This window comes from Balaenoptera ricei, chromosome 20 (assembly GCF_028023285.1).
Source record: "Balaenoptera ricei isolate mBalRic1 chromosome 20, mBalRic1.hap2, whole genome shotgun sequence".
NCBI lineage: Eukaryota > Metazoa > Chordata > Mammalia > Artiodactyla > Balaenopteridae > Balaenoptera > Balaenoptera ricei.
In genome coordinates this window covers 14,803,531-14,828,653 of record NC_082658.1, presented here as the reverse complement: position 1 = coordinate 14,828,653, position 25,123 = coordinate 14,803,531, and the positions used below count along the sequence as shown (strand labels likewise).

At 44.6% G+C, this 25,123-nt stretch overlaps 1 protein-coding gene across 3 annotated transcripts in view; it reads right to left on the bottom strand.

Annotated features, from left to right (window-relative positions):
* Positions 1-25,123, bottom strand: part of ERN1 (endoplasmic reticulum to nucleus signaling 1) — an 84,347-nt gene that overhangs the window by 58,640 nt on the left and 584 nt on the right. Inside the window, exon 1 of one of the 3 annotated variants that reach the window (XM_059909091.1) lies at positions 14,878-15,176. The exons of the other annotated variants lie outside the window; for them this stretch is intronic. Within the exon in view, the coding sequence (XP_059765074.1) occupies positions 14,878-14,928 (51 nt within the window). The 5' untranslated portion in view covers positions 14,929-15,176. Of the gene's footprint in view, positions 1-14,877; positions 15,177-25,123 lie in introns of those variants that run through there. 3 annotated transcript variants of the gene reach the window in all.

Below are 25,123 nucleotides of genomic sequence, written 5' to 3'. Positions count from 1 at the left end.
CTCTCCAGGGCAGCCTGAGGTGGCAGGACACACACTCCAGTCCTTGCACTCCTTTTCCAAGGTGGAAACTCCCTGACAAAGGGGCGAAGCAGCTGAGAACTTCCTCTCACCTCTTGCATGTGTCTGGCCTAGAGGGGAAGAAGGTCCGCCCTCCACTTTGCCCAGGGCCAGGGCTCCTCACCTGGAATGAGGGAAACAACGGCAAGCCTTACCCCTGCCCGCTGAGTCTACACTCCATGCAAAGTCTCAAGGATGAAGAAGAAGAGTCTGCTTTTAACGCTACCTTTGCAACTAGGAAATCAGTCTCAGTACAACCTGGCTGGGAAAACGGAAGCCCCAAGGGTAGCATCTGCCCTAGGCAGAATCCAAAGGTCTTGTACACCAACTACTTCGGGGGTTTTAAAATTATTTTAGTTCACAGGGTATTGATGGTGACAAGCCTCGTCTGGACCTGCTCACACCTGAACCAGAGGAACACACATCACCCGGAGCACCTGGCCTGGAGAACAGTGACCCTATCACTGAGGACTGGAGCCGAATGGGACTTGGAGGGGTGGGCGGGCTGCTTCTCACTGAAAGGGGAATTGGGTCTGCAGCGTGATGTGGGGTGGCTGGATTAAGTTAGGTGGGGGCAGTGGAAGACTGAATAAATGAAAAGGGAAGATGTATGCATATCTGGGGGCCAACAGGTGGAAATCCCCTCCACCTGTCAAATAGTTACCCTAGGAACAACCATTTTTAAGGTCTTGGGAATCACACCAGAATTGGGTTGAACAATCTGGGTGGCTGAAGTACTAAGCAATTAAACTTGGGAGATTTCTGTGGATATGTTTTCCGCCATGTGGAAAAAGCTGGATGAGAGGGAGGAAGGAAGGAAGGAAGGGAAAGAAAGAAAAAAAGAAAGAATGAAAGAAAGGGGGGTAGGGAGGGAAGAAAGAGAGAGAAAGAAAGAAAGAAAGGAAGGAAGGAAGGAAGAAAGAGAGAGAGAGAGAGAGAAGGAGGGAGGGAGGAAGGAAGGAAGAGGCCTGAGAAGAAACATGGCTGAAAGGCTGGGAGAGGGGCCCTGGCCTCCACTGCTCCTCAGGCCTGGCCAAGCTCCTGTCCTTGGGCCCATGCACACCTAATCCTTGCAATCAATTCCCCTCTTAAACTCATTGGAACTAGGTTTCTGTCCCTGGAGACTGAAACAGTCCTAAACACACACACACACACACACACACACACACACACACACACAGCTATTTTTTTAATATATCTATAGAAAAAAAAAGATGAAGAAATTATTGTAAAATTAAAGCCATAGTTTTTCTCCTCTATTTTCTAAATTTTCTATAATATGATCATGGACTATGCAATGAAGTTTTCATAAAATATAAAGGAGATGGACAAGTTAGCAGGTAGAAGACAAGCTGGGATTTAAAGGCGCTTCAGCGAGCCCCTAAGTTCCAGAAGCACTTTCCACCTCAGGATATTAGGCAACCTGATCACCTTTGATCACTGATATGCACCAAACAAGGGACAAACGTTTAGAAACACAGAGGTCTCCCAGTCAGAGAGTGTGTGTCCAGAATAGTAAAGTTTTGCTGTTATTAAAGTCTACAGTACAACTATAATTAACTAAATGCCTCCAATACATCTTATCACAGTACTGGTATTAATATTAATATTAAAAGGGGCCAATAGTAACTAAAGTATATCATTGCTGCTCCACTACTAGTGTGGAAACAAAAGCCACCTGCCTTGTTTGAGCATCTTGGAAACCACAGGAAGAGCAATTGTCTATGGTTGGTTGGTGACTCGAAATAAAACACTAATCACATAACTAATACAGTCTTCTAAAAATCTCAAAAAGACCAGGTTTGGCTAGGAGTTGAATTTAGCAACTGAAAGCGCTGAATTAATCACAATGTCCACAGTCACGTCACAAACCCTATCACACCTGACAGATTTTTCTCTTCTTTGAAGCTCTTGACATTTTCAAATTAGAACGAACCACTCTGAACAGCATTATTCTCTCACAAGGCAAATTAATATTACAAAATTTCTGCCTTTTTCCCCCAGCGTTTTTTAAAGTATGAAAATGTTTGCTTTCAGATATAGTTGCTATAACTCACGTGACTTCAATAAGCTTCTAGATGCCATGTGCGATATTGAGCACAGCTGAGAACTATTTGTACCTAAACATCTAAAGACACTGCTTCACAATAATGACCTTGCATATCCCCTTCACCCTGTCGGTGCTCCCTCTTCCCTGCAATGGATGAATTAGCAGCAGGCCCTAGAGTTATGCAAACTAGTTTCCAGAGAGCCTGAAAGCAGAAAGAAAAGGCTGATCTTGCAGATCTGTTTCAAGTTGATTACCTGGAATCTGACTCATTTTTCAAACAAGTGGGTTATACACTCCTGGCTTCGACAGTGACTTCTAAAAAAGTAATTGCAGTGACATTGTAGAGGTAGTGGCAGGGAATCTAGTCCAGCCTAAAACGAGACATCCATTAGCTAATTGGTCCTCATGGAAGTCTGGCCACATACGTCCTCTCACACGAGGTGACCCTGACATAACAATTCTGGAAATGCCCCGTCTGAGGACCATGGAGCCTGGCAATTCGGACCAGATGATGCTAGGGAAGTGGGCATCTGTAAAACCAGCTTATTTCACTTATGTTGATTCCGTGGTAAAAACAGTCCTCACTGCTGCCCTGCTCAGCCAGAACTCCCTCCCGTGAAAACGTAATTCCGGGGCTGGACCCTCATGTTCAATGTTCTGATTATGAAGCAAGATCTCCCAAAGTCCGGCAGCTACACCACTGCATAAAATGCACCACTTGCTTTGCATTTCCCTCAAAGACATGAAAGCAGCTACCAGCTGCTCATACAGAGATGATTAAAAGGTAGTAGTCGCCGACGATTTCATTCTCTTAATATTCTAAACTCAGCGTCAGTTGCTCCTGCATTCATTACCTCAACTGCTTGTATTTCAGGTAAGAAAAAAAGTCTTCTAAAACAAGTTCGGAGACAACTTTGTTTAGAAAAAGTCTTCAGTAAAGAGCACTATGGACACAAGGGACAGATATGTGTTTAGGTAGCACAGGAACAAGTGAAACAAGCCTCTAACACAAACCCACCTATTTCTTGGGATGGGTCAGGCCAGAGGTAGCTCACCACCAGCAGCTGGAGGAGAAGAGTCAGCAAGGCCGGGGTCCGGCTCCAGCCGCCAGGCTATCGCTGCAGTGGCCGCTCCCTCGCGCCCGCCCTCTGGCGCCTGAGGAGGAACAGCAGGAAGCACGCTGCATGCTGCTCTAAGATTCACAGCGCAGGGCAGCTAGCTCTGTGCTCCCCATCACGGTTTTCCAAAAGGCTGCATTTCCCAAAGAAACACAGTTCTTAAATTTCAGATACGTATTTCAAGAACCAGCCCACAGGTTAACGGACTACCTAATAACAAGGGTCAGAAGTAAGATTAATGAACTTGGCACAGACCTTTCATCTCAGAGTCAGGGGGAAGAAGTGGGCCACGCACACACGTGTCTCGTATCCAGCTTTCCAAAGTGATCTACGCTTGATGAGTACCGCAGGATCGTTTCTATTTCCCAAACTAGAGTGTTCTACCCCCACAAAAAAAGTTGTGCACACACAGAGAAGACCCACAATGTGAACGAGAGAGCCATGCACTTCTCAGGTGGTGTGCAAAGTGATCGGGTCTAACCCAAGTGTCCGTCTCCAAAAGCTCAATTTATATGGCAGCACTGGCATAGTAGAAGTAAAAACAGTAGAAATGATTAGAATAAAAATCTTTCCCGGGAAACTTCTCCCCTTCTTACCTCCGCTCCAACAGACCAAAACATTTATAATAATATTAGAATACAATAATCTGGCTAATAACAAAATGACATATGTATTTTTTCTTTTAGGAGTACCACACTGATTTCCAGGATTAGCTGAGAGGCTGGGGTTTTTTGGGTTGTTGGTGTTTTGTTTTATTTTTTTTAACTAATCTTTCCTCAGTGTTCATTGGATTATGCAATGTTATATTGCATAAGCCTCATTTTAGTTTTATTTACTGAAGGTTAAGAAAACCATTCCTCCAAACTATAAATACCATACTTGTGTAAGTCTAGCATGGATATTAGCATGTTTTCAATAGAATATCCTTACACAACGTAGCGTGCACCTAAATCCCTGGAACCTACAACCTGCCACCGACAACCAGTCTGCCTTGTGCAGTGCGGGGCTCCCTGCCACAGCTCAAAGCCACTGGACAGCGGGTCACAGAGGTAAAGCGAAAGTAAAGGGACTTTTGGTTGGTTGATGAATACACATGATGGTATCATAGGTAAGACTTAAAACAGGTACGCAAGTGAAGGAAGGATTACATAAGAAAGATTTCCAAGCTATTTTGTTTTGCTACTTAGGACACGCAAAATCTTGAAAACGATTAAAATTGCATGTCACCAAATGTAGAGTAATAAATTGCAAATGGATTAGAATGTACTAGGGAATCAGAGCTTGTAATTATTAACCTTAGCAATAATGCTCAGAGGTGAGAAGGGCATTCTCTGCCGGGGGACGTACCAATGGCAAAGGACCTTAAAGGGGAGAGAAAGTAAGCCTGCACGTGTGTGTGTGTGTGTGCACGTGGTGAGGGAGGTGGTTTCTGATGGACAAGAAAGCAGAGGTAAGGGCTGATGGCAAATAGACTGGATCCTTCTGCTGGCTATAATCAGCTGAAAGCCACAGGATGGGTGAGCTGATTTTGAGAGGTATGGGTAAGACACTTCCTGGCGTGCCATAACGGATACCAGTCCTGAAGGGCTTCTCTCCAAAAATAAAAAAAAGGAAACCTGTGCAATTCGGCACGAAGTTCCTCAAAATAGTATTATGTAACACAGTCCCTTGGTAGGCACTAAACGACATTCAGACAAAGGACATCTGTGTCTACAATTCTATTTGCAGCCATATTATCTATTTCAGGCTATAAACTCCAGCAGAGCCTGGCTACTGGCAATTCTGGTCGCTTCACAAAACTACCAAGCATTCTAATGCCATTTGAACACATGGTAGAAGACTGTGCTCAATGATGGCCAAAAAACTACCAAGAATTCACCAAAACAGCATAAGACTGAAATCCGTACCCAGTAAATGCCAGCACACACCCATGACATAATGGTCCCTTGTTGAAAAATAAAGCCTACATGAGTATACGCCTCATAATGACCAGGACAGCAGGCTAAACTAGCAGCTCCCAAAGGCCTTCCTTTGAAGGTATCTTAGGTAAAGGCCTGATTAGACAGATACGACAAAGATTTTTATTCTAATCAAACCCTGCTCCCCACTCCCCATCTCACTTACACACCTGATCCAAGAGTAAAGCGCCCCGCTCCAAACGTGCAGACTTCTGTGTAGTCATCTGCACAGAGTGACACAGAAACCTCATTGGGTTTATCCCAATTCAGTAGACTAAAGATTAAGAACAGAATTAAAACACTGGTGATATTAAGAGACTTAATTGTGTCTATGTCTTAACGATTTCAATCTATTACAAAATCATTCCAAATCCTGTTACGCTTTGTTTACCTGTGTGTAGGTCAGCAATAATCTATCAACCATAGAGTTCCTTCTAACCAGCCCATCGGCTTGCTGTGTTTCCTGATACTAGGTCAATAAAGGTAACCATGACATTTGCTTTGGATGGGAGTCAGGTATCTGGTTGGGATGCAGTAAAGGTCAGGGCCTAACTGAACACCACTGTGTGGTTTCCAAACTAAGCAACTGAGAGAGTTAAACTCGTATTTGTGGCAATTCTTGCATGTGGCGTAATCCACCACCACCCAAGACAGTTAACAATTTTTCAGTGGTTCAGGCTACTCCTTGAATGGGTCTGATAAAAGGTTCCTCATACAGTCCACTTTATTCCTGAGAGCAAAGGTATGCTAATTTCACAACAGGTGAAGATACTTTCCCCAACTGGTTCTGGGGCCCCAGGCTAAGAGTCTAAGTTCAAGCAGCTGGCAGTTCCATTTGTCTTCACGGTCTCTCTGCCATCAACTTATACCGACACCAAGGGAGGAGGAAATACACTTGGGCATGAAAGGCGCTACAGGAGACCCTTCACCACAAGGAACCAAGCCCTTCTTCTTAGGGTGGCATCACATCCCTAAGGTCCTCAAGCATTTTATAATATTAAAACTAAAACCCACGGACTTCCCTGGTGGCACAGTGGATAAGAATCCGCCTGCCAATGCAGGGGACACGGGTTCGAGCCCTGGTCCAGGAAGATCCCACATGCTGCGGAGCAGCTAAGCCCGTGAGCCACAACTACTGAGCCTGCGCTCTAGAACCCATGAGCCACAACTACTGAGCCTGTATGCCACAACTACCGAAGCCCACAGGTCTAGAGCCCGTGCTCCACAACAAGAGAAGCCACTGCAATGAGAAGCCCATGCACCGCAACGAGGAGTAGCCCCCACTCGCCACAACTAGAGAGAGCCTGTGTGCAGCAACGAAGATCCAACACAGCCAAAAATAAAATAAATAAATAAATTAATTAATTAATTAATAATAATTAAAAAACCCTAAAACCCAAGGTTTCACCATCATTTAGTGGTTGAGATTTTTTTTTTTTTTTTTTGGCTATACCATGCAGCAAGTGGGATCTTAGTTCCCTGACCAGGGATCGAACCTGTGACCCTTGCAGTGGAGGCATGGAGTCTTAACCACTGGACCACCAGGGAAGTCCCGAGGTTGCGATTTAGAATGCACGTCTTGCCACTATTATTTTGTTGTCTTCATTGTAGGGAAACAGCAGCAATTCAGGCCTTGTAAAAATTGAGAAACCTATTAGGCTCACTTACCTTAATGGAGAAGCATCGTGAACAAACTAAACTAATAAAGGTCTGACTTAGACCGTAAATTCATAAAGGGACTACCTGCCTTACAAAAAGCCAGATTTGATCCATTTGAGTATGTATATTCAACTGCAGTTAAACCTATTATTAGGAAGTCTTCATACAAAAACCCCAAGGGGAAAAAAAAAAGACTCAATTAGATACCAAATTTTTCAGTCCTGATAACAGCAACTAATCTGAAACTGTCAATTTTGCTCCTTACACTTGGCCAGAGATTTCTTTTGGGGGGAGGGGAATGGAAGGGGTTGAGTAGAAAGTGGATAAATGCTCTAGTTAAATAAAAATTATCTACAAACAACTGTATTTATGACATAATTGCCACCTATGCTTGCCAGATGTTGCCGAGCTTTATAATGGAAGTCAAACACTATGAAATATGACTGAAGTTGAGCTACCTGGCCAGACTGACTTGCCCTAGCCAGAATCCCCATTGTCTGAAGTACATCTGAAGATTACCCACTGCCCTGCTGGCCCAGCCCACCACGCCACCTGCCCCTCTCCAATTAGCTGATGGTCACTGAAGTCCACATGTCTCCACACAACACAGATCAAACAGGAAGGGCTGTTTACAGCTTCCGGGATATGTAACTTCAGAGATGAGACTAACTGAAGATCACCTTACCCAAACCTCTCAGTTCACAGAGGAGGAAGTCAAGGTCCAGAGAGGTGAAGTGACTATCCCAAGGCACCACAGACAGCTAAACTGTAGACACAGGACTGGAGCCAAGGTCTCCGCTTCCCCTTCTGGACCTCTGCCCACTACACCACACTATAATTTCACTGCTTTAAATCATGGTTCTCTGAGAAACATAAGCTTCAATTACTTGAGGCCTGGAGCTCAACCCTGCTGAGCTGTCCCGCTGGGGCAGATGGAGATCAGCACTTTCCTCTGACATGGGGGTAGGATCTTTTGCATGAGACACCAAATTGGTAATTTGTAGATTCTACATAGACACCCAATATGCCAAAAGGCACTGCGAATTATACAGGGTGGGGTCTTTAAAAAATGTTCTGGATAAAAATTCCTGAGATCTCACTGTAGATCTAAGTGGGTGAGGATAACATCACAGAAAGTCAAAGGTCACAGACTTAGCCACCATAAAAAAAAAATTCCTGCAATACATTTATCCAGCCCAGTTCTAAAGGTTTAAAAAAAGTGTTCTTTGATGATAATGATGATACAGTGGCCACTGCCCATTCCTTTGATGAAGTGAGTCATTCTTTTCATGCCAGTGCCAAGGAAACGCACATTACTGATTAGCATGGGACAACTCCTTTGAACAGCAAGGACCATTTTAATGACATACATACACCAATGAGCCTCACGCAGTGAGCCGTGACTGCTTCACTTAGCAGGAATAAGATGCTCGAAAAAAAAGAAGGAAATATGGGTCTGAATATTGACTTTTTCATGGGAAAGAAAATCTTATAAACAACAAGATCCTACTGTATAGCACAGGGAACTATATTCAATATCCTGTGATAAACCATAACGGAAAAGAATATGAAAAATATATATATATAACTGAATCACTCTGCTGTACAGTAGAAACTAACAGAACATCATAAATCAACTATACTTCAATAAAATAAATTTTGAATAAATAAATAATAAAAAATAAAATCTCATACCACGGGATTTCCATAATCTCAGCATAGGTTTCCTTATTTTTTAAAATAAATTTATTTATTTTATTTATTTATTTTTGGCAGCATTGGGTCTTCATTGCTGCACGTGGGCTTTCTCTAGTTGCAGCGAGCGGGAGCTACTCTTTGCTGCGGTGCGCGGTCTTCTCATTGCGGTGGCTTCTCTCGTTGCGGAGCACGGGCTCTAGGCACGTGGGCTTCAGCAGTTGTGACGCACGTGCTTAGCTGCTCCGCGACATGTGGGATCTTCCCGGACCAGGGCTCAAACCCGTGTCCCCCGCATTGGCAGGCGGATTCTTAACCACTGCACCACCAGGGAAGTCCCTCAGCATAGGTTTCTATTTTCTAGGCTCCTCTGAGAGGCAAATGTAAGCATCTCATTGCAACTTTCACACATTTGGACAGAGACAGGAAAGCGTCAGAAGCTGCTTGGAAGACTGTTGGCACAACCAAACCTATGGAGTTGTGGTGTGAAAACTGAGGACTGAGAAACTGGCTGAGATGGAAGGATGCTGCCTCCTCCAGCTCATCAAGGGTAGGCGGGAAACAGGAGCAGGAAAGAATTACCAGCAAGGAGATACCACGCCTTTGGGTTCAAGGAAGAATCCCTTCCAGACACCGAGGAGGACAGAACTCCCTCCGGAGAAAGGAAAAACGGCTGTCCAGGGCCAGGAGAGGGGAGGAGACAGGCTTCAACAGGACATGCCCTACCGCCAACAGGCTCCATTCTCTCAGGGACCTTTCTTCGTAAAGTCACCGTCCCTGTCAGTCTTCTGCCTCATCTGGAGGTCACCCAATCTCAATGCCAACTTCTCCAGGTCAGAAGACTGGCTTCCGTGGGTATCTGAACTGTGGGGCAAGGTGGCTAAGCTTCCAAATCTTTGGTTTTTTTTGAAAATTAAGGAACAGCAATATCCCTTTGAATGCTTGGAAAGAAAAATAAATATTAAGAATGTCAAAGACAAGAGTTATGTAAATATTAGGGAAGATCATTTTATTAAAAAAATTGGTGTTGGCCAAAGATACCATCAGAAAGTAAACAAAACTCAAAACCTGATTATCCACTCTGCCCCAGACCTCAATTGTTCCCCATCTCTTACTCTGGTGGGCAGACAGAGATAGTGTAAGAGCTGGTGCTGACAATCTAGAATAATTAAGACAAGGTTAAAATAGGTTTGGCTTGTGGTGTTTAAGAAGGAAGAAGAGTATAACTGCTGAAAAGGTTTTCACCAAACGGTACTACGTTACAAGTTCTAGGACTGTATTTGAATTACCTGGAAACTCACTTATGTAGTAGCCCTCATTTTCTGAAGATGCTGAACAATTCAACATATATTTGTTAAGCTTCATTTTTAGTGCCTGGGCAATATAATGTGGCTGCTAGAAGGGCAGTCACTTACCTCCCTGTGCCTTGGTTTTCTCACCTGTAAAATGGGGGACAACAATAATACCGACTTCAAAGGAGTGTTGAGTTAATATGCGTAATGAGTTAATATATGTAAAGCTCTTAGTGTACAGTGAGCATCACATAAGTGTCAGTTCTTGTGATGCTGATTAATCAAGAGCTGTGTAAGACCCTAGGATCTAATCACAACAGTGATCTGATTCTTGCCTTCATGGAGCTTATAGTCTAATAAGGGACCACAGCAGTAAAAATATCACACAAACAGAATAGCAAATTGCAGTAAGTGCTATGAAAGAGACCATAAGAGAATAAAAGGAGACGCCAATCTGGTCTCATGTGAGGGGGTGTGGATCACAGTGTCAACGGTTTTTCTGAAGGAGTAATAACATCTGAGTTAAGATCTACAGGAACGAGGGAAGGAAGGGAAGAATTTCCTGGGCAGAGGAAACAGCCTATATGAAAGCCCTGAGACTGAAAATAATTTGCTGTGTTCGAGGACCTATCGGGCCAGTGCTGCTGGAGAGAGAAAGCAGAGCGGGGAATGGGACAAGGAGGGGCTGGGGAAGCAGACAGAAGGCCAAGTGTGTGTGGAATTCCCTGGCAGTCCAGTGGTTAGGACTTCGCGCTTCCACTACAGAGGACACGGGTTCGATCCCCGGTCAGGGAACTAAGATACTGAAAGCCGCACGGTGTGGCAAAAAAAAAAGAAGAAGGCTGAGTGTGTACTTGTATGGAGTGGGCCACAAAATCCATGTTTTATTTGTTTCCTATGCAGCTCACAGAAAGAGCAGGAGGGCATGCTGTTCATACAGGTGTAAAAGCAGATCCGGAGGGAAAAGCGCTCCTGGAAGCTGAAGCGTTAGGTATACCAGTCTGTGCTCACACCCCAGGTGAGTCTCTTCTGGTGTTTTCATTGATACTAACGTCAGACTAGTGTTGCTTAGCCGGTTTACAGCTGAACAGAAGCATAACACGCCGAAACTTCATGGGGGAGTTTAACAATGCTGGCTTTGTGGCGAAATGTGGCCTACAGAACAACCTCCAACGCGAGGTCTCTTGCTTTCGAGACCCCTCCTCTGAGGGACTTCTCTGTCCAGACCCCACGCACGGGATCACAAAGCCCCCTCGGAAGGAGTGAAGCAGGCCCCCTCCTCTCTTTTTCCTCTCTGGGGGACTCCCTCTCTGCAGTACCCGCAGTCGCTTCCAGGGCTAGTTTCGCTGCAGGCAGCAGAAATCCAGTGGGCACTATCCTCAGGGATCGACGTTTAGTCCCGGATCACCGGCTCACGTTCCTCAGGCAGGTTGGCAAGGACATGCAGTATTTATCAGTCTCTTCCAGGCACTCCCTGGTTCACGCTTCTTCCTGTTGACCGACTCTTCTACGTCCAACTAACTTGCTGGTTCACCTATTTCAACCCCACCCCACACTGGACTCTTTTCTCCTACAGATACACAGAAAGAAGGGTCCTGTTTTGCATGAGGCGCTGGAGCCTCAAGGCCTATAAGACTCCTGCCTTCAAGGAGTTTACCATCTAGCAGAGAAACAGTGCAATACCGGGAAAAGACGGCAGGTTCCATGACTGCGCCTTCCAGAAGCTGACCTGGCAGCATGCCCGGGCCGTGCCCAGAGCAGTTCCTTAAGATTCTGAGCCCACACTTCCCTGCTCAGGCCTCCTGCTCACTCCTTGGCCTGTCCTGTGTTCATGCGACCCCAAAACCTGCTAATCATCCTTTAAACTCCAAGTTAAGGGAATTCCCTGGAGGTCCAGTGGTTAGGACTCCGCACTTTCACCGTTGAGGGTGCGGGTTTGTTCCTTGGTTGGGGAACTAAGATCCCACATGCTGCATGGCACAGCCAAAAAAAAAAAAGAGAAAAACCGAAAAAAAAAAAAAAATTAAACTCCAAGTAAAATACCCCAAGGTATCCCCACGAGCCTGGCACATGCTCAACAGATGTTTTTTGGACCAAGGAAGCTGAAAGACAATGAGACAGGGCACAGGAATATGTGTCCTGGTTTGGGCTCTGAGCAAGTCATTAAACTTCTCTGGGCATCAGTTTCTGATTCTATAAAGTAAGAAGACTGGGTTAGGGACCTCCCTGGTGGCGAAGTGGTTAAGAATCTGCCTGCCAACGCAGGGGACACAGGTTCGAGCCCTGGTCCGGGAAGATCCCATATGCCGCAGAGCAACTAAGCCCATGTGCCACAACTACTGAGCCTGTGCTCTAGAGCCCGTGAGCCACAACTACTGAGCCCACGTGCCACAACTACTGAAGCCCACGCGCCTAGAAGCCCGTGCTCCACAACAAGAGAAGCCACCGCAATGAGAAGCCCACGCACTGCAACAAAGAGTAGCCCCCGCTCACCACAACTAGAGAACGCCGGCGCACAGCAACGAAGACCCAATGCAGCCAAAAATAAATAAATAAATAAATTTATTAAAAAAAAAAAAAAAAAAGAAGAAGACTGGGTTGGATGTGCCCTGTAGCTCAGAAGCATGACGACCCATGGCTTAGCAGGCCCTCACCTCTCCTCACGCTTTACTGTAGATTCTTCCGGCCCCCAACCAATCAAAACATGCTCAAAACCCACACGAGAATGAGGGTTTAGGAGTCTTGATGCCTTTGAACACAGTCATGCCCGATCCTGGTCTTTCAACATCCCAGTGTCCCCACTTATCTTTAACTATTGCAACACTGGAAATTAGTAATAATCTGATTCACTTTAAGGTTCAGGGTGGGGGAAAAGAAACACCATAGAAATCGACTGATGTTATGCAGGAGGAGGTGGGTGACTCTCAAGTACACGTACTTGCCATAGACTCTAAAACCAACCACCTCCTAAACCGAAAGGGAGATCTCTGTGCTTCTCCAAACCACAAATCAGATAAGTGACTGAACTCCCCCCACCCCGCCCCCCTCACCAAAAGCCCCAGAGACTTCCAAGTACTGAACCATCAGATAAGGATGACATAGGGTTGGTTTTAGAAGCGGCTGTGGTTTGGTCCCCAGTTCGAGTACCAAAACTACAGATAAACTTGTTCTTAATCTCTCTGTGTAAAGAAAACCATTTTCTTCTTTGCAAAACCAGACCAGAGCAAGTGGAAAACGAACTCTAACAGAGTGACTGGATGAGGTCACTGGATTGTTCAGAGGGAGGCGGTGCCTTCGAGGTCAGATTCCCTAAACCTGGCTTTATGCCTTTCTTGCAGTATTTGAATTTATCTGGAGATCTTATAAATACTTCTACAATAGAAAAAAACTATTTAATTTTGTTTATAAAAATTATATATATATATATATATATATATATATATATATGTACTTCCCTGGTGGTCCAGTGGTTAAGAATCTGCCTTCCAATACAGGGGACGCGGGTTTGATCCCTGGTCGGGGAACTAAGGTCTCACATGCCGCGGGGCAACTAAGCCCGTGCGCCACAACTACTGAGCATCCACGCGCTCTGCGCCACAACTAGAGAGCCCGCGTGCCGCAACGAAAGATCCCACGTGCCGCAGCTAAGACCCAACGCAGCCATAAATAAATAAATAAATAAATAAATATTAAAAAAAATACACACACACACACACACACACACATCACATGTGTATTTGGGAGCAGAACCATCAAAAAATCAAAGAATTGCTGGCTCTGTCCCGAGTCACAAGGCCTTCTGAGGTTTCCTTGACAGATTTTTAAACTTTCTCTTGTTATGTTACTGTTAAAAATTGACAACAGTTATACTCAATACCTCATTTTTGCTCAGGATTTGCAAACATACATGAGCAGTCAACACCAGGCCGCCTGAAGATTAGATGAGAAACCAACTGGAGGACAAATGAGTATCGTGACCCCAACACTAATGATGGGATGGCACTCAGAGTGTGGGGAGGGCCCAGTGGTCAGGGAAGGCCCCACGCTTCTGCTGGGCCCTGCAGGACCAGTGAGCCATGCCTGGAGAAACCACAGCCCACCGCGGGGGCAACTTCCAGGCCCCCATCTCCCTTGCTCTGCCCTACGTTTTCTTTCTTTCCACAGGATGTTATCACCTTCCCACATTCTATATATTTAGTATTTATCATGCTATTGTTTCTTGTCTGTCTTCGCCAAGGAGATGGAAGTTTCACGAGGGCAGGAGTCTTTGTTTTGTTCGTTAATGTGTCCCAAGCCCCTCAAGCAGTGCTTGGCATATAATATGTACTCAATAAAACTGGGGGATGAACCAATGGATGAACAGCTGGGCCCCATTACATTCTGGAGCTGGGGAGCTGGGCGGCTCAAAGCAGAGCAGCCTCCCACCTTCCCCCACCCACTGAGGAGGGAGTGTGAAACGGTACAGCTGAGGGACTCGTCCCTTTAACCTAAATGGTTCCTAATTCGAAGACATTTAGAAATAGGCCCACTGAAGAGATTTTCTAGTTCCATGGCCCTGTTCTACAGATGAGGAAACAGAGGGGAAATAACGCGTTTGTCCAAAGTCTCCCAGCACCCAACCCCTCACCTCCCAACTCCCACTCACTGGAAGAATACATTTTTATCGCGTGGGTCAAAACACGTACAAAAACAGAAGACTGTGCCTATAAACGACATTTCGAAACAGCTAAAATGACAAACGATGCCAATCTACCTACTTAATGAGCACAGAACTGGAGCTGCCGCTTGGGATTTCCTTTAGAATGGAGTTCGGTTGAGAAACACAGACCTCGGCCCGGAGTTCACCCAGGTGTTCGGTCAAATGCCGAGCTCCGTTCAGAGGCTGACCTCAGGCACTTCCCTGAAGGTCCAGTAGTTAAGACTCCGTGCTTCCACTGAGCGGGGGACCTGGGTTCGATCCCTGGTCGGGGAACTAAGATCCCACAAGCCGTGTGGGTCGGCCAAAAAAAGAGGCTGACTTCAAAGGGGGACCTTCCAATTCTACTGACCTTTGTCCACATGGTTCCAGCAGAGTTTAGATTTGGTCCAGCCCAGTCCATGTGAGTTTTAGAAGTGAGTTTCCTCTTGTTCCTAAACCAGCTCTTAGGATTCTTTGAGTCATAACCGAGGTGCAGCGGCTGAGACGGGGACCGGCCATCTCCTGCAGGGCCTTCTGCGGTGCGGTCTTCCAACGGTGCACCTGCAGTAAAAACCCTTCAGGCTGCGAGGCCGGTGACCGTCCAGATACCCAGGTCTCACACAGAGAGCGGAAGGAGAGCATCACAAACTGGGCCCTCCGGCGATTTGCTTCCAACGTACATGTTCTCATCCTGATAAGAAATCCCCTTTTTGTTGATATGCTTCGTTCTTGTACTTTAACTGTCCAATTTACTCCTTCTGCAAATTTCTCCCATACCCACTCCGCTTAGCTACTTCACTCTGGCTAGAGAAGGCTCTTTTCAAACTTGAAGGATGATTTTACCCACCAGGGTATGTGAAGGAACCTGGAAAACAGTATTGTTTGGATTCCTTAGGCCTCCTAATGTACGGAGAAGGCAAAAATAATAAATAAGCGTAAGTGGAACTTTAAATAATTCCAAACATCTTATAATTCAGTAACTAAGTGTATTTGAATTTAAGGTCAGTTAGCAGTTAAAGCTGATTCTTTAAAAAGCAAATTCAGTAGTTAGTACTCAAAAAAAAAATATCCATCTGTCTGGAATTACTTGTTCTTCAAAAGTTGGGCAACATAGTATACTAGAAAACACATAATGCTAGGTTCTCTATTTCTAGTTCTGCCACTAACTAGAAGAATGTATCAGTCCTAACTTCTCCGTAAAAAAAGCCAAAGGCTGGCTCTGGTTTGGTCCAGGGCTCTGTGACACCACAGGGCACAGGTGGACACAATGGCTGTGTCCAGGACAAAGGAACAGGACTTACTTGATGGCCTCAACCTGGCTGCACGTTAGAATCACCTGGGGTTTAAAAAAACTTTTTTCTTTTTTAAAGAAAGGATGCCGACCTCCACCCCTGGAGATTCTGATTTCATTCATCTGAGGTGGGACCTTGGCATAGGGTATTTTAAAAGGTCCCCAGGTGACTCAGTCAGCGGGGTAGAGAAGCACTGCCTCAAGTAACACTTTCCCGGTTGCAGCTGTGGCCTCCCAGACAGGTGTTTCTCTCACTCCCGGAGGCCCCTCAGGAATCACGGGTCATTTGCTTTAAGAGGAAGGAGATCTGAGTTAGTTTGGTCAACAAAGTCCTCTGACCCAACTGGAGATCAATGACAATGCCAGGTTCCAGGGATCTGACGGCACTATTTGTTCAGATAATGCATGAAAAAAAAATCCGGTTTCCATGACAAACATTCCCGCAGCCTGGACAAACAATGATTCCCTCATCTGAAATAGAGAGGGAAAATAATCCACTGAGGGAAGGGGTGGTTTTGAATGATAATTATAAATTAGTCTACTAACTAGGGAAATCATGTTTAATACAGAAGAGGACAACCCTGGATCAAGGTTCATTTTTTAATAGTGAAACATCATGCTGAGTAAAAAATGAAACTGACTTGGAATAATCACAGACCATTTATCTCCTGGGGTTTGGCAGTGGGAAAATTAACCTCATGACTGATATGAGGGGCCTATCAAGAGAGCACCACACACTGGGGGTCACGTCCACCCAAGCAAGTATCCTGGAACCCCTCTCATTGTGTAGAAAGAAACGCTATTGATAAGATCTCACTAAAGAATACAGATTACAACTAAAGCAACATTTTCCTTATCCCCCCCAGCAAATCCACAGCCCACGTCGCCTGATGATAAAAGAGCTCCTTGTCTTATTCGTCTTCAAGAGCCTCAAAGAGAAATTCAGTCAATACTTGCTGAGTGCCCACTACAGGGGGTACGACCGACGCACCGTGCTAAATGCCAGAGAGGATGCAAAGATAAGCAAAACACAGTCCCTGCCCTCTAGGACAAACCAGCAAGAGAAGTGCACCACCCCTATGCAGGGCACTTTCCTGGCCTCCTCCTCTCTCCCTCACTACCCTCTCCCGAGACCCACCTGAGCTAACTGAGGTCCCTCTATTGTGGCCCAAGGGCCAAGGCTACTCTCTCTCCTGTCATCATATACCCATTTCCTGGTGCCAGCAGTTGGTGGGAGGTGGGGCCTCTGCAAAGGTGAACAGCCCAGACCCAGCCTAATCGTTAAAGAGTTCTACCTTTTCAGGATCCCTTGCCGAAGGCTGTGACTGCAGGATGGAAAAGAAACTTTGGTTAAAGGCTTCGAAGACATGAACTTTCGGTTTTACTATTCCAGAAACATTTTGGGTCAAGATCTTACTGAAAAACATGCACCTGCTTGGATATTATTAGACCTCAAGCAAAGAAAAGAGCTTAAACTGAGAACTTGGTGTAAGGGCCTCTTAACCTGCATTTCTCCCCGTGATTGCAGGATTCGGTTGATATCCCTGATGGAGATGCTCAGGGTAAAGCAGTGTTTCCATCCTAAATCTGCATCTTTCTCTGACTGAAACGAAGGGTAAGAGGCTGCGACTCTCCTGGAAGGAACAAGAGCATCGTCTGAGCATTTCCCCAAGCTTACAGGAAAGCCTACTTTCTTCTCTTCTGGTCCTTCTCTAGATCCCATCTCTCACTGCAACATGGCTTGGCCACCTCCTCAGGTGTGACTGGGGTATCTGGACTTATTTCTTCTAACAGATGTACCAGGACATAAGCACTGCAGGGGCTGCTCTTCAAAGGGAAGCAGGAGGAACAGACTCAGGGTTCAGTTCTGCCACTGGCGCCTGACCACGGACAGGTCACCGGCCCCGTCTGGCCTCAGCTTCCTCATCTGTGTGCTCTGGGAACACAGCAGAGCAGTGACTGTTCAACTTGAGAGGGCAGGGCGATGCCTGAGTGAGGGTGGTACGTGCCCCAAAATACCACCCTTGAAGGTTCTAACCTGCTCGCACTGTGGTCATGCATCCCGTTCCTTACGTGGGGGTGGGGCGGGGAAAATATTAAGACTTATTGGTCTAAACCAGCAAGATCCCTTCTAGGAGTCTAACATACTCGGACGGGAAGCTAAACATTTATCCATACGTGCTACCTCTGCTCACAATACATCTGGAATTTTTTGGAAATTACCTTCAAAGAATATACTTTTGAATCCTCTAAGTGGTAGAAAGTCTCTCACTGGTTTTTAGAAACAACCAAGAATCCAAGTGTCCTCGATAAATTGTGCAATCAAGCTGGGTAATAACAGTATTGATCAAAACTTCAGTGTGGACCACGTCAAAGTTATATTCAAGCAGAGACTAGAAGGAATTGTGTAAGGATAATAGGCTTAATAATAAATATTTGCTTTTTTAGGGTTTTTTTTCATTTTAAAGTTGAATTATTAAATGAAGTTTTAAAAAAAAGTTAAAAAAATAAAAAATAAAGACTAATTTGTTTGACATGAACATTGACCCTGAAGGAGTTATTACTTTGAAAGAGACAACACTCTTTTGGATGAGTAAGTCCAGGTATGTTTGTGGGAAAAACAAAACAAGACGCCAACAAATATTTCACTTTATTGTCAAGTGGTATGTTCATTTTGCTAGGAAAAACAGCTGTATGGACAAGCTATATGTTTTAAGAACTATGGCCTCCAAAAGAGACAAACAATGCATCAACTTCTGATTTACGACCAGTCTTGAGTCAAAATTTTAAATGGCCTCATAACCAACTACCAAAAGAATCTTGGGAATTCCCTGGCAGTCCAGTGGTTAGGACTCAGTGCTTTCACTGCCGTGGTCCAGGTTCAGCCCCTGGTCAGGGAACTAAGATCCTGCAACCTGCGTGGCACGGCCAAAAAAAAATAATCATCATCATCTTTTCTGCAGGAGGTGGGCTACCCTTAAAACCAAACTCACAGAATTATCCCGAGGTATTTCAGAGTGCTCCTGGGAGCCACATCGGCTGGAAAGCTGATCTGAAACCACTGCAGACCAAAGGACCCTGCAAACAAGCTATTAACAAATCAGAATAAAACATTTTCTCAATAGCTTTTAGGTACATAGGGTGTCATAAAGAAACTGTTGTGGTTATTCAGGTCTTCAAAATATAAGCAAAATAAAACCTAAACATTCCATTTTCAGACTTAAAATCCACCCTGCTAAAAGAAAACAGCTTACTTTAAAATGGCTATCATGAAACCAATTTAAGGTTAGTTCTGTGCTGTTTAAAACATCTAATATCGCTTGGGGGCTGGAGGAGGGGACTGTAAAAGAGTACATATGACAAGCAAATTCCAGTTCTAGGAATTTATCCCAAGAAAATAATTAAGCAGTTAAGATGGGCTCAAGAGTTTAGCAGTAAGGTTTATCACAATTGTTTATAGTAATGAAAATTAAAAACAGCCTCAATATCTAAATGGTTGAATGGTCAAATTACGGTATACTCTTTCACAGAAGTATCACACAGCCAGTGAGAATAATGTGGTAGAATTAAATTTACTGACACAGAAAGATCCATGTTATATTCCAGTTTGGGGAAGAAAAACATTATCTCTGCAAATATGTGCACATAAAAATGTCTAGAAGGACATATATCAAGATATGAGGGCTTCCCTGGTGGGTCAGTGGTTAAGAATCCACCCGCCAATCCAGGGGACACGGGATTGAGCCCTGGTCAGGGAAGATCCCACATGCCGCGGAGCAAATAAGCCCTTGTGCCACAACTACTGAGCCTGTGCTCTAGAGCCCGTGCTCCGCAACAAGAGAAGCCACCGCAATGAGAAGCCCGCGCACCGCAATGAAGAGTAGCCCCCGCTCGCCGCAACTAGAGAAAGCCCGCGCACAGCAACGAAGACCCAACGCAGCCAAGAATTAAAAAAAAAAAAAAAAAAGATATGAGTAGACTAGTCATCAGAGAAATGCAAACCAAAACTAAGGAGTTACAACTTCACCACCACTAGGATAACTATAATAAAAAAGACAGATAATATCAAGTGTTGGGCATCTTTATGTCAGAGCTAAGACTTACATGTTAGACTGTTACAAGACAATAAAACTAACTTGACTTTAAAAAAATATATATCAAGTGTTGGGGAGGATGTAGAGAAATTGGAACCCTCCTACACTGCAGGTGGGAATGTAAAATAGTGCAGCTGCTTTGGAAAACAGTTTGCTAGTTCCTCAAAAGGTTAGACAGAGGGTTACCGCATGACCCAGAAATCCCACTCTTGGGTAGATACCCAAGAAAAATGAAAATCCATGGCCATTCAAAAATCTGTACCCAAATGTTCACAGCAGCATTATTCATAACAGCCAAAAAGGGGAAACCCAAATGTCCATCAAATGAAGAACAGATGAACAAAATGTGGTATATCCACATAATGGAATATTTATTCATCAATAAAAAGGAACAAAGCACTGATACAGGCTACAACATGGATGAACCTTGAAAACATTACACTCAGTGAAAGAAGCCAGACACGGAAGACCACATGTAGCATGATTCCATTTATATGTAAGGTCCAGAACAGGCAAATCTACAGAGACAAATGTAGATCAGTGGTTACCAGGCGCTGGGAGGTTTGTGGGAAATGGGGAGTGACAGCTAATGGGTATGGAGCTTCTTTTGGGGATGACGAAAATATCATAAAATTGGTAGTGGTGGTGGCTGCACAATTCTGTGAATATATTAAAAGTCATTGAACTGTATATTTTAAATGGGTGAATTGTATGCTATGTGAATTATAGCTCAATAAAGCTGTTAAAATGTTAATAGAGGTAATGTTTGGGTAATAGAATTATAGATATGTTGTGCTTTTTTTAAAATTTAGACTATCTATGCTTTCTTTTTTCTTTATTACCACAAATATGATAATACTTTGAGAGATTTTTTTTCAAATCTTCCCATGTTATCATACAGAAAGCACCAAACACACAAAAGATTTGAAGAAAAGGAAATCCACCTTTCTTATAATAGTGGAAAAACTGGAAAGAACCCATATGACCCCAGTAGGGTGATCACCAGGCAAAGCATGGCTTATTACCACACCAACCCTGCTCAGCTATGACCCCAGTCCCTAACCTGAGGCTGGGCACAGAAGGCTCAAATGCTTTTTGAGTGGATGACGGTTTACTAAGGTGCTACCGAAAGTGACAAATACAATGGTGCACTCAGAACATTTCCAAACAGGTCACAGGAGACATTCTGTGAAAAAAAAAAAAACTGAACAAAAATACAGAACACAGGGACTTCCCTTGTGGCGCAGTGGTTAAGCATCCGCCTGCCAATTCAGGGGACACGGGTTCGAGCCCTGGTCCGGGAAGATCCCACGTGCCGCGGAGCAACTAAGCCCCCATGCGCCACAACTACTGGGCCTGTGCTCTAGACCCCGCGAGCCACAGTTACTGAGCCCGCGTGCCACAACTACTGAAGCCTGCGCACCTAGAGCCCGTGCTCCGCAACAAGAGAAGCGACCGCAATGAGAAGCCCGCGTGCAGCAACGAAGAGTAGCCCCCGCTCCCCGCAACTAGAGAAAGCCCACGTGCAGCAACAAAGACCCAACACAGACAAAAAATTTTTTAAATAAATAATTAATTAATTAAATAAAAATACAGAACACATTTTTACACTGTTCGACTTGCTGTGTCTTTGTACATGAACAAAGATCATAAGATAATCAGAAGTGATGCAGAGACTGTGTAAAAGGAACTTAAAATTTTAAAAAGTCATGTAAGCAAGGACCTTGGGATTTTTTGTTTGTTTTTGTATGGTATCTGGGGGGGGGGCGCATTTTAAGTTCTACTTTTCCCAGTCCGTATGTGGTCTGGTGCACTCACTCATTTACTCTGAGCATGTGTTGCTCTGAGGCAGCAAAGTCTGAAACCAAACATGGGGTATAGGTAAAGATAAAGATAGGAAAAAAAAAAAATCCCCAGCCCCTGGGAAATACAGCCAACCAGCATGTTTATTATTCACAGACTACGATTCACTGTCCCTATTTTTTAAGCCAGCCTCATACTCTAATCATATTGCTAGGTTACAGGCCCCGAGTTATGCGTGCATAATAAAAACAGAATCCATCAAAATGATACATTAGGCTTTTCTCCCCTATATCATCTCTTTAGGGAGAACATTTGATCATTATAAAGCACACACAATATTAAGCCTAAGGATTACTGTGGATTCCCCAAACCAAAGAGGTTTCCAATGAAAATGAAATAGTTATCCAATGATTCTTCAACCTGAAGAATGGAGAGGCCATCGGAGGCATGCAAATAACTATAACCCCCAGGCCCATGCACATGGCACTGTTCTGTTCAGACATGAAGAAACCTTTACATAGCTCACTGGCTTTATATTCGGGAATATGGTCTACTGTCGAACTTTCTCAAGAATCACTCTCATACACATTTTTTCTTGTGCTCTTAGAAGCCATATGACTGCGGAGAGCCTCCTGGGCAGGCGAGTTAATGAAACAAAACAAACGCACGTGCACAACTACAGTCTAATTTCAGGGTCAGCAGTCCTGAGAACACGAGCTGCATGAAACACCCTCTTCACTCTCCTCGTGGCAGCAGTATTAATACGCGATACCTCCTATGAGGATAATTCATGCGGGTGATGACTATCAGGATAAATGATAAGCAAGGCCATTTCTAGTTAAGACTCGTGTCTCCGTGTGTTTTTGTACACACGTGATCTGCAGTTCTCCGTGAAGTTGTTTATCCCCCTCTAAAACCAAAACATCAGCTGAATAAAAGAAATTGCATATCCTCTAGCTGAAGAAAGTACCCTGCCTCACGTGCCACAGATCTCTTTGGTACTTGAGAGAAATGACACCCAAACACTGTACAATGAGGACCACAGGGCAGCAATGATGCAACACAAACCAACATTAGGCACAAGATCCAGGTCTAGGAAGGAGGCGAAAAACTCACTGACTGAATAAGCACCTTCTGGATTAACAACAGACAGCCCTGAGTGCTTAGTAACACCGATATAACTGCATTTTGGATCCGGTAGCCTGGAGTCTCAGCTTGCAGGTGAGTCAATGTCTGGCTCAGACACACACTGAAGGAAAATCACAATACTGCCTCCTCTGCACTAGTTACTTCATCAATCAAAAAGAAACAGCATCAAAAAATATTCCTTGCTCAGGCATAGTATAACACTGAAAAATGATGACTTAGAGTAAAAACACCTTTGGGGGGTGGCAAGGAGAATTTACATTATCTGTGATGTGCCAGGTCCCTTCACACCTGTTAGTGTGTTAGCTGTTCCCATTTCATAGATCAGGAAACAGAGTCTCTAAGACTCTGAGGACACAGCTACCAAGGGACCAGAAAGAACTCAGGTTTGTCTGATTTTACAGCCAGTACATTCTGCACAACATCACTGCTGCCTGGTTTAACTGCAAACTCTGCAATGCGTTTCATTTAGAATTTTGAAATAATATGTCCCACTATGTTTGGGGATCGAAATTTTTACTGGTAGGTAATTCTGGGAGTGAAATTCTGACCTTTGCCCTAAAAAGCAGTTACACTAAAACATAACCTTTTGATAAGGGTTGGACTCTTTTACCATGAACTCTGAAAAGTTTGGATTTCTAAATACAATTTGGAAATATTTACATGAACCGAAACTATAGTCCCAACTAAGGCTAAATAGTTATTTTTGGTTCTTTAGCCGAAGTTGTTCAATAACTAAAACACTAGACTCCAGTGACAGAATAGCACACGAAAAGATGTGGCAAAGAAAACAACATACAGAAGGCTCTGATGATATGAAATGATTGATTTCCATGTCATACATTTTGGTCACTCTCTTTACACTCTTATTTGTGGACAGATGCCAGGCAGCAGTTAACCAATCCAAGATGAAATGTTCAAGTTCAAAACCTGACCCCAGTTTTGAAAGTGGATTTTTAAAAAATTCAATCAGAAGGAAAACTTAACTGACACGAGTTTTACTGTGAAGTGTGTACAAATTTTCCTTTAAAAAAAACCCTGGGATTTCCCTGGTGGCACAGTGGTTAGGAATCTGCCTGCCAATGGAGGGGACACGGGTTCGAGCCCTGGTCCAGGAAAATCCCATGCCGTGGAGTAACTAAGCCCACGCGCCACAACTACTGAGCCTGCACTCTAGAGCCCACGAGCCAAAACTACTGAGCCCACGTGCCACAACTACTGAAGCCCGGGCGCCTAGAGTCCATGATCTGCAATAAAGAGAAGCCACCTCAATGAGAAGCCTGTGCACTGCAACGAGGAGTAGCCCCCACTCGCTGCAACTAGAGAGAGCCCGGGCGCAGGAGCGAAGACCCAACGCAGCCAAAAATAAATTAATAAATTAATTTAAATAAATAAATAAATAACCCTGAATTTGAAAAAGGTGGCCTCGTATTACTTCAGCTGTTTCCAAGTTCTTGTTACCCCAAGAGCACGGACTATTATTTACCTAAAATGCATAACCTCCAAAGAGTTCATGCTGTGGCACTCAGGTATACACATGTCAATTCTCCACCTGGACACCTGGTACCTGATACACCATATTAAAAAGTACACAGTGTAGGTCATTAAACAGAACCTGCTCCAATGCACCATACCCACATCCTGAACAATACGTTTTGTTTCTTTTTTTTTTTTTAAACCACTCACTAATTTAGGTTCTTCCAACCAGAAGGGGAAAAAAAGCCAAGTCTGTCCACAAAATGTCCTCCCAGCCACGGTGCCCGAATCCACAGCCTGAGTGAAGGCCTGAAAGTTAAATAAATGTAAACCAGGCTCTTCTCTCCAGAAAAAGATGAAAAGACTTTTTGGACAGCCCCACGGTGCTCTCCCGTGAGGAGACAGTCTTTCGTTTAAAGTTTCGAAGCGGCTTCACTGCTGTCCCATATGGGGTCTTGAAAAAAAGAGTACCATTCCCACCGCTTAACCTGCTTAACGATGTCTTGCTGCCTGAAAGGAAGCCCGCTGCCTCCAATGCCAAGAAACCTGCAAGGCAGGTGAGCAGAATCAAGCTCTAGGGTAAGAACGCTTACCCACTTCCAGTGGCATTCGTTTCCCAAAGTTCTCGCATTTTGAAAAGTTCAAGCGAAGATTACAAACGCAAGACATTCCCTTTCCCTTGGTTACAGGGCCCTTTCTGCCCTTCCTCCGCGGCCACCGCCAGGCCGAGTTGGCGCCCACCGGCGGGAAGGGTCCGGCAGGTGGGGCGGCCTCCCAAGGGCCCGGGGCCTTCTGGAGACCCCGAG